Here is a 17,177-nt window from a genome sequence, read left to right as displayed (position 1 = left end):
CGGGGGCGGGGGGAAATGCTCCTCGGTCGCGATAAAGTGTGATCAAAGTGACGAGATACGCAATGTGTAGCCGTCGCACGGCTCGTACGCACGTCTCCGCTCGCATGGACTTCAGCTGCGCCTCCGCGCCTTCCCGGTGGTGTATTCCCCATGGTTCGCCCCGTTGGTCGCCACCTTATAGCGAACGCCACACCACCCACCAACGCACTCTGTCACATCGTGACTGCCATGCCAGCGGCGGCCTGCAGGGCGTGGTGGGAGGGCGAAGTGACGGTAGGTGTAGGGCCGGTAACTGTGAGACAAACACCACAGAAGAAGGTCACTTCCTGTCTCTGCTGGTCATGTGATGACACAGAACGACCAAAAAACAATAGATGAGGATGTGTGTGTACCTGTAGGATGTGTGTGTGTGTGTACCTGTAGGATGTGTGTGGTACCTGTAGGATGTGTGTGGTGTACCTGTAGGATGTGTTGTGTGTGTGTACCTGTAGGATGTGTGTGTGTGTACCTGTAGGATGTGTGTTTGTGTGTGTACCTGTAGGATGTGTGTGTACCTGTAGGATGTGTGTGTACCTGTGATGGGTGTGTGTGTTTGTGTTGTGGTACCTGTAGGGATGGTGTGTGTGTACCTTTAGATGTAGTGTGGGTACCTGTAGGATTGTGTGTGTACCTGTAGGATGTGGGTGTGTGACCTGTGGTGGTGTGTGTTGTGTGTTTACCTGTAGGATGGTGTGGGTACCTGTAGGATGTGTGTGTGTACCTGTAGGATGTTGTGGTGTGTACCTGTAGGATGTGTGTGTGTACCTGTAGGATGTGTGTGGGTGTGGACCTGGTAGGCTGTGTGTGGTGTGGTGTGTGTGGTACCTGTAAGGATGTGGTGTGTTGTGTGTGTTCACTGTAGGATGTGTTGTGTACCCTGTAGGATGTGTGTGTACCTGTAGGATGTGTGTGTCGTGTGTGTACCTGTGATGGATGTGTGTGTACCTGTAGGATGTGTTGTTGTGTGTGTACCTGTAGGATGTGTGTGTACCTGTAGGATGTGTGTGTGTGTACCTGTAGGATGTTGTGTGGTGTGGACCTGTAGGGAGGTGTGTGTGGTGTACCTGTAGGATGTGTTGTGTGGGTGTGGTGTTCCTGTAGGATGTGTGTGTTGTCCTGTAGGAAGTGTGGTGTGTGTGTGTGTACCTGTAGGTAGTGTGTGTGTAGTATGTTATGTGTGTGTTGTAACGTAGGATGGTGTGGGGGTAGTGGTTGTGTACCTGTAGGAATCTGTGGTTGTAGCTGTAGATGTGTGTTACCCTGTAGGATGTGTTGTTGTGTTAGTTTACCTGTAGGAAGTTTTTTTACCGTAGGATGTGGTGGTTGTACCTGTAATGTGTGTGTACCTGTAGGATGTGTGTGGTGGTGTACCTGTAGGATGTGTGTGTTGTGTGTGTACCTGTAGGATGTGTGTGTTGTGTGTGTACCTGTAGGATGTGTGTGTTGTGTGTGTACCTGTAGGATCTGTGTGTTGACGGGCTGTTGGATGAATAACCAAACTCCATGGTGTACTGCGAGCGGACCGTGGCCGGAGATGGCGGAGGGTTCAGGATCTGTGAACAGGGTGTGATGTCAGAGTGATGTCACTGACAGGTAACGTTAACATTAATCTGTGTTGTGGTGTGTGTGGCGGCCGAGGCTCACCGGAGGGAAGTAGGTCCCTTTGGTGCTGGACGAGCTGCTGGACGACGCTCCAGTCACATGGGCGCGGTCGTACGGAGGCCCGCTGCTCCCGCCCATGATGCTGAGGGAGCCAATCACAGACTTCCCTCTGGACATACCTGTTAGGAGACGAGCGTCAACGTCACGGTCATTAAGTAAAAACATACAAAGTTAAAAGTGTCACGCCGTGCGTCACGCCGTGCGTCACGCTGTGCGTCCCACCTGGCAGCGAGCTGGACAGCGAGCTCGGATGTGGGACGTATCCCAGCGGCACCGACGGCCCGTGGACCACAAAGTCGTTGGTGACCGTCTCGCCATCATCCTTCATCTGCGGGCAGAGGACGCGCTGACACACGAAGTACACGGCGCCCACCACGAACAACGCCATGACCACGCCCACGATGGAGCCGATGGTGGTGTTGGGCGGAGGAGGCGGCTCCTCTGTCGGAACTGAAACCACAGAAGAAGAGCGGCGTCAGAACACAGCTGATTGGTCAGACTGAACGTGAACGTGACGTCACAGCGACTCACAGCAGCCGATCTCGTCCGAGCTGTCCGTGCAGTCCATGTTGTGGTCGCACTTCTTGTGTTTGCCGATGCACTGACCGTTGGAGCAGGTGAACTGATCCGGAGGACAGCGCGCTGAAACCAGAATCAGAACCATCAATGAATTACTGAGATCAGCAACAGCTTCACCTGTCACTCACAGTTCATGGACAGGTGAAGTTACCTGGTTCTCCTTCACACTTGTTCTCGTCGGACCGGTCCTGACAGTTGATCTCTCCGTTGCAGCGCAGGCTCAGGTCGATGCACTGCCGGCTGTCGCACTGGAACTCGGACTCGGAGCAGACGGGACAGTCCTCCTCGTCGCTGCTGTCGTCACACTCGGGGTAACCGTCGCACCTCCACGCCTGAGGGATGCAGTCCACCTCCCCGGACGTGCAGGAGAAATGCTCCGGGGAGCAGGTGGGAGGCTCTGAGGAGGAGGGGACACGTCATGAGACGGGTCGGTCCTGTCAGAACCGCTCACAGGTGCTCAGGTTCAGATTATGTTGACTCACCTCCACAGGAGAGCTCGTCCTGCAGCAGAACCAGGTGGACTGGACACGAGCAGCGGGTCGTCCCGTCTCCCTTCACGATGCAGATGTGGGAGCAGCCGCCGTTATCCCACGTACACGGGTGTTTACCTGGAGGGACGGAAGCTCAGGTGAGACATGATGGGACGGACGATGCACTGTCTCTATGAAGCAGACATTCAGTCTGGACTCACCGTACTCCCTCATGTCCAGCTCGTGCACGGCGTGGATGTCGCTCAGGTAGGCGATGCGGGCCTGGATCTTGGTGCGGCCCTCCCTCGTGGTCTTGTCGATGCGCTCGATCATCTGCTGCTGCTTGTCGATCCAGTACAGGTGGTTCTCGAACACGGTGAGCCCGACCGGCTGCAGGATGTTGGAGTCTGCGATCACGATCCGATTGGCTCCTTAAAAAAACAAACAAAAACAAAAACAAAAAGACGGTTGGAGGGAAAAACGATCAGGAAGGAAGGACGGCAACAGAACGGGTCAGAAACTGAAGGGGAGGCAGGAGAGGGAGGACAGAGACACAGAGTGAGCTACAACCAAACACACACACACAGAGTTGGTTCGGGTTCTGGTTCTGGTCTCCAGTAAACCTCATCCAGAAGCTGTTATTCATAAAGTGTCCTGATGGGGGATCCACCAGCCTCAGGCCTCCGTCAGTGTACATTAACCACAGAACAGGGTCAAAGAGACCCGAATGAGACCAGAACCAGCTTCAGTCCTGTATGAAGAGGAGCTCAGAGACTGAGACCAGGACCCGGACCTGGACCATGACGTGTAGCGGTTCATTCAGACTCACCTGACAGGTCGCTGCTCTCGATGCGTCTCAGGTCCGAGTCGACCCAGAACAGTTTCCCGACCTCGTTGTCAATGGCCAGAGCGACGGGTTTCCCCAAACCACTGAAGAACAGAACCTCCCGCTCCGTCCCGTCCAGCGCCGCCCGCTCGATCTTTGGAGAGCGCTCCAACAGGTTGGTGAAGTACATGTACCTGCAGACGAGGAGCAGGGCACAGTTTGAACAAAGAACAGAGACCCGTTTCTCTTTCACGCCATCTTCAAACAAACGGTACCGGGACACTGACCCTCTCTCCGGGTTGACCACGATGGCTCTGGGTTTGTCATGCTCTCCTCTCAGAACCACGCCGACCCGGCTGCCGTCCGTCCGGGTCACGTTGATGACGTTGGTGACCTCGCTGGTCCAGTAGATGAAGCGGCTGTAGATGTCGATGCTCAGGTCGTACAGCTGCAGACCCTGACTGGGTCCGCCCAGAGAACTCGACACCACCGTCATGCTCTGAGGACGACAGAGAGACACACGGGTCAGAACCAGGACGGGTCAGAGACAGAGAGACAGGACGGGTCAGGCGGTTGGGTTCTGTACCTGGTTCCCGTCCTCCTGAGCGCGGCGGATGACGTTCTGCTTGGAGTCGATCCAGTACAGCTGCTTGTCGAGCGGGTCGTAGTCGATGGCCCGGACGTTCTTCAGGCTGTGGATGGGCAGGATGATGTCCGGACTCTGCTGCTCGTCGATCACCATCCGGTTTATCGCCGTCTTCTGGCTGAACAGCAGGAACGAGGTCGGCGCTGGAAGACAGACAAACACGTTCAGAACGGGTCGGACAGGTCGGCTCGTCGGACAGACAGGAAGCGCGAGGTCACGTGACGCCTCACCGCTGCACGTCTTGTTGTCGTAGTTGAGGGAGAAGTGGGCGGGGCATCCGCAGACGAAGCTGCTGACGGGCACGGCGAGGCAGAGGTGCGAGCAGTGCCCGTTGGTGGAGGCGCAGGCGTTCCAGCCGCCCTGTCGGGACGAGTGGAACACCAGGATGTCCATGACGTAGTCCAGGTGACCCTGGATCACCGTGCGGTTCTGACCGCTCGTCTTGTTGGCCCGCTCGATGCTGCGCTGGCTCCAGTCCGTCCAGTAGATGTAGTCCTGGTACTGGGTGAGTCCAAACGGGTGAGGGAGGTCGTCTGCGATCACCTCGCGGTCCTGACCTGGAGAGAGGGTGAGACAGGAGAGTGAGACAGGAGAGAGTGAGACAGGAGAGAGTGAGACCAGAACTGCTCGGAGAGCAGCTGGCGGTTGGTTCCGTCAGAACCTGAACCGTGCAGGTCCACACTCACCGAGCATGTTGGACGACTCGATCAGCGTGGTGTCCAGGTCGGTCCAGTACAGGCGCCGCTCGGCGTAGTCGATGGTGAGTCCGTTGGCTCGACCCACGTCGGCCACCAGCGTGATCCGACCCGTCCCGTCCATCGCGGCCCGGTCGATCTTTGGCTTCCCGCCCCACTCGGTCCAGTACATGTACCTGTAACAAACATCAATCAGCTCTGGTTCTGGAACCGGCCCACAGTTTTGGAGCAGAACTATTTTAAATCGACAGAACCTGACAGCTGTCAGAACCAGAACAGAACTGGCTCCATGTTCTCACCCTTCAGCTGGATCCAGAGCCAGAGCTCGTGGACTGTCCAGATCCTTCCAGACCAGAACCTGCCTGTGCTGCCCGTCCAGTTTGGCCACCTCGATGCGGTTGGTGCCGGTGTCGGCCCAGTACAGGTTCTTCCCCAGCCAGTCCACCGCCATCCCCTCCGGATAGTCCAGCCCGAACTCCACCACGTGCTCCAGAGCGCTGCCGTTCATGAAGGCCCGGCTGATGGTCTGCAAGCAGAACACATGGGACCAGGACCGGTTAGAGACCGGGACCCAGTTCTATGAGACCAGGACCGGTTAGACAAAGAAGAGTCCCGGTGTCTCCTGGACACTCGTCCTCACCTTCAGGGTGATGTCGGTCCAGTAGATCCGGTTGTCGGTGACGTCGAAGTCGAGCGCCGACGCCTCCTTGACGCCGGTGAGCGGGATGGCCACGTTGTTGTTGTTGGTTTCCAGGGAGATGCGGCGGATGTCGGTGTGGCGGGAAAACAGCAGGAAGGCCTCGGGGACGATGCACGTCCTCATGTCCGCGATGAGTTCGAGGCCGATGGGACATCCGCACTGCACGCCCTGAGGCTTGTACAGGCAGAGGTGACTGCAGCCGCCGTTATTCTCCGCACACGGGTTGGTACCTGTGGGGGGCGGGGCCACAGGTGAGTCAGGTGAACCCAGGTGAACGTGGACATGCAGCCCTGAAGGCGGCGTGCACTCACCTGAGGCGCGGTGCACGTAGGTGGCCTTCAGGCCCATGAGGTCGGGCAGCTGGTCGATGATGAACTCGCGCTCCGCGGTGCGTTTGTGGACGCGCTCGATGCTGCGGCGCTGCCAGTCGGTCCAATAGATGAAGTCGCCGAGCAGCGTGAAGCCGAAGATGTGAGGAAGCTTGTCCTCCACCAGAACCCGCCGGCCCGACCCGTCCATGTTCATCACCTGGGAGACGCAGAGGAGGTTACTGAGCATGCTCAGACTGAGGCACAGCTCTAAACCCAGAGCGCAGACTGACAGGCACAGCTCTAAACCCAGAGCGCAGACTGACAGGCGCCGCTCTAAACCCAGAGCTGAGTCTGACAGGCACCGCTCTAAACCCAGAGCGCAGACTGACAGGCACCGCTCTAAACCCAGAGCGCAGTCTGACAGGCACCGCTCTAAACCCAGAGCGCAGACTGACAGGCACCGCTCTAAACCCTCAGAGGTTCTGTTCGGTCCGTGTTCACTGGCAGGTAGTAGCTGATGCTAGCTCATAGTGCTAACTAAATACTGATGGTGGTTTTGGTAAATTCACGTCTTATTCTTAATCACTAAATACTTTCAGTGCTGATTTAAATATCAGTGTATCAGACGTGTTTCCTGACGGCTGTGAGTTAAAGTCAGAGTGTGATCAGATTATTTGTGAAACACGCAGAGAGACTTGAAGTGTCAACAAAGAAGAAATGTGAGGAATCCACGGAGAGAAAGAAGAAACCCAGCGAGGCCTGTAATCTGTTCAGTCCTTTAACTCATCAACACAGCGTGGAGCGACGCTATTTGCTGCTCCCAGAACAGCCCCTGTATGGCCGGCTGCCATCTTTGAAAACATCCTACACACACACACACACACACACACAGCGTATAAATATAAAATGAAGTTTCCATCCTCAGCTCGACGGCCTCAGCCAAAAGGTCTCCGCTGGTTTGGGAGTTGTGACCACAGTGCGGCGACGGTTTCAGATTCGGGGTCTATTCTAAACAGAGCCGACCGCAGCTAGAGTGCAGGCCGCAATCGGAACCAGATGTGGGATCTCGCCACAAAAACCGGGTCCTCCTGAGGGGAGGGGAGGAGGGAGGGAGTCCGGCCTCTACCAGAACCACCACCACCTTTCAGGGGCTCAGAGAGGGGTGGGGGCGTTCAGGTGGGGTCAAACCAGGAACATATAAAACAACACGGTGAGAAGAGAGCGCTCCGTCAGACTGTCGACACCATGAACGACGAGGCACACTGAAAATAATCTACGACCTGAGAGGACTCACAAACTCACAAACTTCTTCATGATGAAGAAACATGGCACTTTATTTTGAAGGCTGACAGGAAGCTTCAGCCTGCGTCTTGTGGCCTTCGGCTCATTGGTCGCCCTGTGGGGGGCGTGTTCACAGCGAGGAGCCAGCAGGAGGTCGAGAACAAGAAGACCAATAGTCAGCTCCCCAGATAAAACTACAACTCCCAGGTGAACAGACGGAACATGAAACTACAACTCCCAGGTGAATAGACGGAACATGAAACTACAACTCCCAGGTGACGCCCACACAGCCGCAGACAAACTGAACTGACCTCGATCTTGTCCGTCTTGGCGTCCCCCCAGTAGATTTTGCGTTCATCGTAGTCGAGGGCGAGGCCGTTGGGCCAGCCCAGCGAGGTGTTGACCATCACGACCCGCTCCATCCCGTCCAGATCAGCGCGCTCGATCTTCGGCACCTCGCCCCAGTCGGTCCAGTACATGTACCTGAAACAACATGAGCAGGAAGTCATCACTGCAGGCTGTGTGTGGAGCAGCGAAGACAGTGAGGAGCCGCTGAAAGCTCCGGAACACTCACCCGGCCACAGGGTCCAGTACAATGGCTCTGGGCTCGTCCAGGTCTTCAGAGATCAGGATCTTGCGCATGGTCCCGTTGAGTCGGGTCACCTCGATGCGGTCCGTCCCGGTGTCGGTCCAGTACAGGTTTCGGGCGATCCAGTCGACGGCGATGCCATCCGGGTGGTTCACCTGAGACGTGACCACGAACTGAGCGTCGCTGCCATCCAGCAGCGAGCGGCGGATGGCCTTCACGTCGTCGTCCGTCCAGTAGATGTATCCCTCCACCGGGTCGTAGTCGATGGCGATGGCGTGGCGGATGTCGTCCACCTGCAGGATGATGTCGGTGAAGTCCGGCATGTCCAGAGAGATCCGGCGCAGGTCGGTACGGCGAGCCAAGAGCAGCATCTGAGTGGCACCTGAGAAAACGCCAACGTTACACGACACGAAGATCTGACCGGACGTTTAGTTTATACGAGTCATTAGTCAGACTCGTCTCCATGGAAACGGAGAGAACACTGCGTTACCGTCATTATTGGCACAAAGTAACAGTTTGTAATTATATTAAAGGTACAGTGTCAGACTTAGCGCCATCTAGTGTCTCAACTGTGACTGACTGCGTGTGAGAGAAGAAGAGTTCATCTGTGTATGTGAGGTGGTGTTGATGAGGAGGGTGGAGGAGGGTGGAGGACGGTCTGACCTGCTCTGCATGAACAGTGTGGAGGTAACTAAGTTCTGATCCGCAGTCAGACTCCATCCAGCCTTCAGGTCAGACTGTGGCCGCGTTCCACTCCGATGTGTTTGAAGTGAAATGGTAACAGCCCGGCGCTGAAAAGGGACATTGTCTGTGTCTGTGTGTGTGTGTGTGTGTGTGTGTGTGTGTGTCTGTCTGTCTGTGTGTGTTTGTGTGTGTGTCTGTGTGTGTCTGTGTGTGTGTGTGTCTGTCTGTCTGTCTGTCTGTCTGTGTGTGTTTGTGTGTGTGTCTGTGTGTGTGAGTGTGTGTGTGGCCTTTGACAAAAGCTTCTCCACCCTCGCTCCACCAGTGTCACTGAACCAAAAATGTAAACAAGAGGCGGAGGAGGGGCTGCCTTTCAAACATGGATGGAGCAGGGTTACCATGGCAACCGCGGGTCAGCCCCCCCCCCGTGAACAGACTCTGAACTCTGAACGTGTCCACATGTCCTCACCGTCTCTGCAGGTCTTCCCGTCCTCCAGCAGCTGGACTCCGGTGGGACAAGCGCACTGATAGAACGGCTTCAGCGGGGACAGGAGACACAGGTGGGAACATCCTCCATTCTTCACTGAGCACGGACTGTCCACCACTGAGGACAGAGGACACACGTCAACACAGGGGACACACACACAAACACACACGTCAACACAGAGGACACACACACACACACACACACACACACACACACACACACGTCAACACAGAGGACATTAACAAGGTGACACGAAGACGCTCTGCTGGAAGACACAGGAAGAGAACCTGAAGAACCGGGATCAGGTCAGGTGACCCGGACTGTTCAGGACCTGATCCCGGTTCTTTAGGTTCTCAGTCCGAGAGGACGTTTTGGACATTTGGACTCACAGATGTTCTGTCTCTTGGCGCTGAAGACGTGGATGTCCATCGGTGAGAAGATGTCCGAGTGGACGACGCGCTGCTCGGCTCCGGTCTGTTTCCTGCACGAGTGGATGGAGCGAGTGTTCCAGTCGGTCCAGAACAGAGTGTCCTCGTACAGGGTGAGGGCGAACGGGTGAGGCAGCTCTCCCTTCACCACCACCTCCCTGAAACACACAGCACACACACCGGGTCAGGACCAGACCGGGTCAGGACCAGACCGGGTCAGGACCAGACCGGGCACCCCATGTCTGAACATGTCACTGTTCAGACAGGTTAGTGAAATTCAAGGACCTCTCCAGGAATTTAACCCAAAACTTCCAAAACTTCCCCTAAAAACACACAGAGCTGCTCTAAGTGCTGCCATCTGTCCACCAGCTCCCTCTCTGGGCCTGAATGCGGTTCTGGTTCTGGTTGTGTACCTGGAGGACCCGTCCAGGTTGCAGCGGTGGATGAAGTTGTGTTTGGCGTCGGCCCAGTACAGTTTCTCTTGGCTGTAGTCCAGCGTCAGCCCGTTGGGCCAGTAGATCTCTTTATCGATGATCATGGAGCGATTCGTCCCGTCCATCCCGGCCCGCTCGATCTTTGGAATCTCACCCCAGTCCGTCCAGTACATGAACCTGAGGACACACACACACACACACACACACACACACACACACACACATCATCAGTACATGAACCTGAGAGGACAGGAAACCTTCACGACGTCCTCGAACATCTCGTTATGTGACAAACTGAATCTGAACTGATTCTTTGATGATAAGAATAGTTGAAAAAGACGACGTCAGAGACAGACGACGTCAGGGACAGACACAGACGACGTCAGGGACAGACGACGTCAGAGACAGACGACGTCAGGGACAGACGACGTCAGGGACAGACGAAGTTTTATCAGTTCAACCTGTTCAGCTTTTATAGGACGCGAAATGAGGAAACATGTGACAACGTTAAAGAAACGTTTGAGAAAGGTTTGAACACAAACAGTCTGTCTGAGACTCTGTGGACGGACACATGGTCTCTGAGCCGGCAGAGACAGGAAGGACTAACGAGGGGGGACAACGAGCGCTTAATGAGTCCAATTACACGCCTTTAAAATCTGTCCAGTTTTAGACAGTCTCTGAGACTATGTCTGTACTCGAACAGGCTCTGCAGGCTGATGTCCAGCATGTCCTCGTCTCATGAGACAAAGACTCGAGCAGCAGCTGGTTCACTGCAGACGAAGCCGAGCTGGACGAGAAGCGTCTCAAACAATCAGGTGAGTTTCCTGCTCCGGAACAATGCAGCTGAGGCCGGGCCGAGCGAGCAGGGAGCGTCCAACAACACGTCCAACAACACGTCCAACAACACGTCCAACAACACGTCCCCGAACCACAAGAGCAGCTTTGTGTTTAGTACCTGATGCATTAATCATCCAGTTGAACCGAGTCCAGCTCTGCGTTCCAGCGTGGATTTAGAGAACCAGCTCTCCCCCAAGACTCGGAGACTGAGCCCGGCAAACAAACACTGAGACCACTTTCAACTACAACAACGTTTGGACAACGTTTGGACAACGTTTGGACAACGTTTCTACTCTGGAACACATTTAGATTTAACTCTTTATTTAGAGGAGAAAAGTCTCGTCGGCTCAACACTGATCAGACAGGAAGCACTGCACTGCACGACGCGTCTGATTGGATGTTAAATTAATGTAAATATCAACAGGAAGTCATTGTGACAGATCATTTAACAGGCAGGAAACATGCAGCCGTACCACACACACACACTCGTGTCCATGCAGTGAAGTCACACACACACACACACACACACACACACAGGCTCGGTGAGCGCCGTAAAACAAAAACAGCTGCTGAGGCAACAATGAGGCTTTGTGCAACACACGCAACAAACAACAACACGGAGCAGCAACGCAGCAACCAGTTAAAGTCTGTGCAGCAGGCATGCTAATGAGGTACACACACACACACACACACACACTCACACACACACACACACACACACACACACACACACACACATGAAACTCATTTAGCGTCTTTTCACACCTGAAGTTCATCGAGTTCACACAAAGATCCACGACCGACGTTCACAAGGAACCGAACCAGACCGAACCAGACCGGACCAGACCGGACCAGACTGAACCAGACCGGACCACATTGAACCAGACCGGACCAGACCGAACCAGACTGAACCAGACCGCAAAGAAAACACAAGGTCCAAACACAAACCTCAGAGACACAGTGAGGAAACGTCAAGTCACATTGTCTGCAGCATTAGCTCAGTTTGTTAGCGTCCGTTGTGTGTCGTGCCAGAACCGGAGCTGAGGAGCAGAGAGTGAAGAGGAGGCTGACGGAGGAAGCTACGAAGAGGAGAGAGTGAGCAAGCAAGAAGCCGGTGGAAGAAAAGGTGGAGGAAATATGGAGAGAGGAAACATGGAGAGAGGTGGAGGAAACATGGAGAGAGGAAACATGGAGAGAGGTGGAGGAAACATGGAGAGAGGAAACATGGAGAGAGGAAACATGGAGAGAGGAAACATGGAGAGAGGAAACATGGAGAGGTGGATGTGAGGTGTTTGTTTTGGTTCAGCAGCTGTTTGTTGTCTGAAAGGTCAGATCAGTTTGTAAACAAACAGGATGACAGCCATTGATCAGGTCACATGATTTACTGAGTATCAGTCGATCAACAGCTGACTGATCGTCACCGTTCCTGTATGATTATCCAAATGGTGAAGTATCATGAATATATTTGTTTATTAACAGGTGACGAGTCACAGCAGCATACGGCTGGTCAATGGGAGCAGGTAACGAGTCACAGCAGCATACGGCTGGTCAATGGGAGCAGGTAACGAGTCACACGTTGCCTAGACTGAACTTAAAGAAAGACGACCTGGACGATGGAGAACCGGCATGGACTTGTCGACATTTCATCAATGAGAGAAACTGAAATGAATCCTGATTATCGCCTCAGACATGTTGTGTTTTAAAGTTTTGATATGAAACGTTGTTGACCCGCTCACGAATGCACCGGCCAGATTCTGACCAGCCAGGGAAACTGTTTCAGTCAGTCTGTCTGAAAGAATACTTTTTAATACTTTTTAATACTTTTTAATTTGAGTCTCGGTGCCGGGCTCTATCTCAGACTTGTCTCCTCTGGGTCAGAGTCTGATGCTATCGCTGAAGGACCGAGGCTTGGCATGTTACCAGGGTCCGAGGTCCTGGCTGGGCGGACTCTCAGCAGCAGGGCTGGTTGTAGGCTCAGTTTCTTAATGTTTCTGCCTCTCTTCATTTTCCTACAACACAACACCACTGAACAGGACCACAGCCAATCAGAGACAAAGACCCGCCCGAGCTCTGTCTCTGATTGGTGTAGACCACGACATGGCCCTACCATGATCACAGGAGAACACAGAGATGACGCCTTTGCAAAATAAATTATTACGAGTCGCACTCTGGAGCCCTGTTAAGGAGGCGTTCGATTATTTTCATAACGACGTGATGTCGTATTAATGACTTTAAACATCAACATGAATTACAGCGACAGCAGCGAGCTCCTGGTCCTCACAGCAGCAGAGAAACGCTCCACACTGAGGAGGACTCGTGCACGGCAGCCTGCAACCCAATCTGATCCAGGACAAGCTGCAGACAAAGCAGCAGGAACACACACACCCTCCTGTTGTTCAGGAGTCAAAGCCTCAGGCTTCATTCATCTTCTGCTCTGTGTTCACCGACTTCAACCCTCGACCCGGATCACAGAGTCCTGATTCACCCGGCGCGTCACACTCACCCTCGTTCTGGATCCAGAGCGATGGCCCTCGGCTGGTCCAGCTCCTGCCAGAACAAAACCTTCCTCAGAGACCCGTCCAGCTCCGCCACCTCGATCCGATTGGTCTCCGAGTCTGTCCAGTAAAGTTTACTCCCTAACCAATCACAGGCCAGTCCGTCCGGGGAGGCCAGACCCGGGACTACCGTCTGGATGGCGCTGGCCCCCGACTGGTTGAAGACGGTGCGTTTGATGGCCTCCTCGCTCACGTCGCTCCAGTAGATGAGGCCCTGGGAGTACACATAGTCCACGGCAGCGGCGTCCTCCAGCCCCCCCACCACCACCGTGGCGTTGGCCTTCTCGTGTGCCGCGTCCACGAGTCGAAGGTCCCGTCGGTTCGCATACAGCAGCAGCGGCACGCCTGGAAGACACGGAAACAACATGACCAAGTGTTGAAGCTTTAATTACCTGACGTCATTAATCGACTGTTTGTCTCTAAAGAAAAGTGATTTATTCAAAGAGTTCTTATGTTTCAGTTACTGATTCATGTTCTGTCATTAGACTCAAAGAATCAATCAAACCATCATCACCACCATCATCATCATCACCATCATCACCATCATCATCATCACTATCATCATCATCATCACCATCACCATCATCATCGTTATCATCATCATCATCACCATCACCATCATCACCATCACCATCATCATCACCATCATCACCATCATCATCACCATCATCATCACCATCATCATCATCATCATCATCACCATCATCATCACCATCATCATCACCATCATCATCATCATCATCATCATCACTATCATCATCATCATCACCATCATCATCATGATCATCATCATCACCATCACCATCATCACCATCATCATCGTTATCATCACCATCATCACCATCACCATCATCATCATCATCACCATCATCATCATCATCATCACCATCATCATCACTATCATCATCATCATCATCATCACCATCATCATCATCACAGAGCAGAACAACAAGAACAGCATGCACACTCAGCAAGCACACAGCAATCATCAGCAAAAAAAAAAAAAACAACACCACACACAGCACCAGCAGCAGACCAGCAGCAACCCAGCATCAGCAAGCAGCACCAGCACCAGCACAGCACCGGCACCAGCAGCACCAGCACAACCAGCAACAAGCACCAGCAGCAGCACAGCAGCATCAGCACCCAGCAGCAACAGCAAACCAGCAGCAAGACCGGCAGCAAGCGCATCAGCAGCAGCAGCAGCAGCGCGGACCGCACGCGCAGACGGGCGCCGGGTGGACACGGGACTCACACATAAGAAAACAAACTAAACGGAGCCTGATGCATCACTGCCACGGAGAAACCAGGTGAGGCGTCACGGTGCAGATGCTTCCTGACCAAAGGTTCAATGAGGAGCTACAAGCAGCGAGCTACATGCAGGAGCTACAGGTGAAGGTTTAGAACACAGGTGTGTTTTGTGTGTGGTGGTGTGTGTGTGGTTGTGTGTGTGTGTGGTGTGTGGAGAGAAGTTGACTGCGTTATGATTCAAAACCGTTTCCCTAGCAGCGAGTAACGCGTTAATCTCAGCGTGGATTTTGTTTCATGACGTAACGAAGACATTTCATAAAACAGGAAGTCAGAAAATCTGTTCTCTGGATCGGAGCAGTACTGAGACAAAAACAAACACGGCCATCTGGACTTTATGAGACTTCTATGGAATACGTATAAATAAAGTAATAATAATAAAGTAATCAATAAGCTAAATAATAATAAAATAAAATGATGATGATTGATTAGCGTCACCAAGAACAAACTGATTATGCCAAACGACGACAATTCTAAAACTTTAAACTCTTTAAAAAGTTAGCAGACTGTTTCAAGTTTGTACACGTTTTACAGATTTGTTACGACTTGTTTGTTTACAGACCTGTTTGTTTACAGACTGTTTGTTGTACGACTGTTTTTTACCAGCCTGTTTTGTTTGTTTACACTGTACACATCTTTTATTTTGACACATCACATCCTGCTCATACTCAGATCTACACTGTGAATCTTTCTAGATTTTCCAGATTTATAGTTTTTATCTTTTAGATTATTAAACATTATTCTTCTTCTTCTTTAAACATGTATTTATTTTATATTTTATATTTTACATTTATGTCTATGAAACATTAATTCAGTCTCTGTCTGAACCTTTGAACTGAAAATTAAAGAAAAAAATCAACAGAAAAATGATTTGAATGATTCTGAGTCAGGATCAAATGATAAAGTGTCTCAGCTGCAACAACAACAACAACAACAACAACAACAATAACAATAATAACAACAACAACAACAACAATAATAACAATAATAACTATTAATTTAACAATATTAACAGACGTCATATTTAATAAACACAGTGATGACGTCATGTGAATCTGTTTCATTAAACTTTATCAACATTTAATAATTAACTTTAACATTAATTATTATTCTGACACGAACCTTCACGGAACCTTTAAAGAACTCCTGGCTCAGTTCTGGTTCTGCTCGGTCCATCAGGTTGATTTAAACAATGATCCTGCAGCTTTGTGCAGTTACCTGGATGACTAACCCGGGTTAGACCCGGGTCTAACCCGGGTTAGCTGACCCGGGTCAGACGGTTTAAACTTATTAAAGCGAAGTTATCCGCTAACAGGAGCTGACACACAAACCCGTCCGGACCCCGGGGCTCGGTGACGGTTCGCCGGCTCTGGAGAGAGTCTGCCGGGATGTTTCCCAGCTCAGCCGGGCTAACCCGTGCTATCCCGGGCTAACCCGTGCTATCCCGGGCTAACCCGGGCTAACCGTGCTCCGGCAGCTCCGCCGATAGCTGCTGGCTAACGTTAGCCCCGGACAGAGGGCCCCGGCCCGGACACAGCTCCACGGATTCCCCGCTAAAGCTGCTTTTCCCGCCGGATGGGTCCAGTTTAGGGACCGTGCGGGTGACCCGGGAGCGGAACCGGGACAGAAAGCAGAGATTTGGACTCGAACTCACCTCGTACGAGAACACACAAAGTCGACAACAACAGGCTCCGCAGCACGGCCCCCATCTTCCCGATCCTCGGCCTCCGCCTCCTCAGCGCAGGACCTCCATCCCGCGGCCGCTCCGGAGAAAAAAGGCGGATTTCCAACTCTCGAGTTCGGCTTGTGTTTGCGCTGCGAGCCTCAGATGATCCAGGGGTCCATCCCGGCGGGCTGGCTGCTTGCTAAGTGCGTTGGATCCGCTCCCTGCCTCACATTGTCCTGCAGGAGATCCGTCGTCTCCTTCCGCTGTGAGGAAGCAGCTCCCCCTCCTCCACCCGCTCCCCGCGCCTCCGCCTCCACCTCCAGCGCCACCTCGCTCCTCCTGCTCGGTTCTATTGTTGTTCTGATTTCACGCTCTGCGGCCGAACATCACGGAACATCACGGGGAACGGGCCGCCGGACGGCCGCTCGGTGAGCTCGGTGCTGGGCGAACAGCAGGACTCGGTCCCGGTGCTGGAGGACGGAGCTGATCCACGAACCAGAACTTTACAGCCACATTCCTGCGGGACTAGTTTCTCACGGAGGCAGAGTTTACACCGACACAGCGTGCGGGGAGGCTGGGACTGACTGAACCAGAACCAGAACCAGAACCACTGAACACAAACAAGCAGTGTGACTCACTTCACGTTCACACACAGGCGGTATGAGATGAGGCTGAGGAGAGGAGGAGGCGACAGTCGAGAGAGGAGTAGGAAGGAGAGGAGACCGTCCTTGGAGAGAGATTATGAGGCTGAGACAGGCGGGAGATAGTAGAGGATCGAGGATGAGGTTAGACCGGCGGGAGAGAGAGGATGAGATGAGACAGGGCGGGAGGATGAGGAGGACGAGGAGGATTAGGAGACAGGCGTGAGATAGGAGCGGTGGGGTATGGTATTCCGTGTCCAGGCTGGTAGTATGAGAGTACGAGTATGATTATGAGACAGTCGTAGTATAGATTATGATTATTATACCGTCGTTAGAGTCTTA

At 53.1% G+C, this 17,177-nt stretch overlaps 1 protein-coding gene across 1 annotated transcript; it reads right to left on the bottom strand.

The window, feature by feature from the left end:
- Nucleotides 1-111: 111 nt before the first annotated feature.
- On the bottom strand, nucleotides 112-16,799 carry lrp6 (low density lipoprotein receptor-related protein 6). The gene is made up of 23 exons (XM_027272462.1): nucleotides 16,183-16,799; nucleotides 13,169-13,565; nucleotides 9,808-10,005; nucleotides 9,356-9,552; nucleotides 8,949-9,083; nucleotides 7,784-8,180; nucleotides 7,521-7,692; nucleotides 5,929-6,145; nucleotides 5,558-5,847; nucleotides 5,217-5,443; nucleotides 4,909-5,093; nucleotides 4,453-4,779; nucleotides 4,163-4,365; nucleotides 3,864-4,075; nucleotides 3,580-3,770; nucleotides 2,972-3,181; nucleotides 2,763-2,888; nucleotides 2,432-2,677; nucleotides 2,233-2,343; nucleotides 1,924-2,151; nucleotides 1,684-1,820; nucleotides 1,495-1,592; nucleotides 112-292 (listed from the first exon to the last, which is right to left on the bottom strand). Exons 1-23 carry the CDS (start codon nucleotides 16,235-16,237, stop codon nucleotides 112-114), a joined length of 4,740 nt encoding a protein of 1,579 aa, XP_027128263.1. The 5' UTR covers nucleotides 16,238-16,799.
- Between the last annotated feature and the right edge of the window lie 378 nt (nucleotides 16,800-17,177).

This window comes from Larimichthys crocea, chromosome XX (genome assembly GCF_000972845.2).
Source record: "Larimichthys crocea isolate SSNF chromosome XX, L_crocea_2.0, whole genome shotgun sequence".
Taxonomy (NCBI): Eukaryota; Metazoa; Chordata; class Actinopteri; family Sciaenidae; genus Larimichthys; species Larimichthys crocea.
Note: the sequence above shows the minus strand (reverse complement) of the source record. Positions and strands in the feature narration are given on the sequence as shown.

Excerpts from the sequence above, each read along its gene's own strand:
- lrp6 (XM_027272462.1), bottom strand. The coding sequence starts at position 16,237 with ATGGGGGCCGTGCTGCGGAGCCTGTTGTTGTCGACTTTGTGTGTTCTC. Across the intron at positions 4,366-4,452 it reads CGACAACAAGACGTGCAGCG|CGCCGACCTCGTTCCTGCTG; the intron begins GTGAGGCGTCAC and ends TCTGTCTTCCAG. Across the intron at positions 4,076-4,162 it reads CTCAGGAGGACGGGAACCAG|AGCATGACGGTGGTGTCGAG; the intron begins GTACAGAACCCA and ends TGTCGTCCTCAG.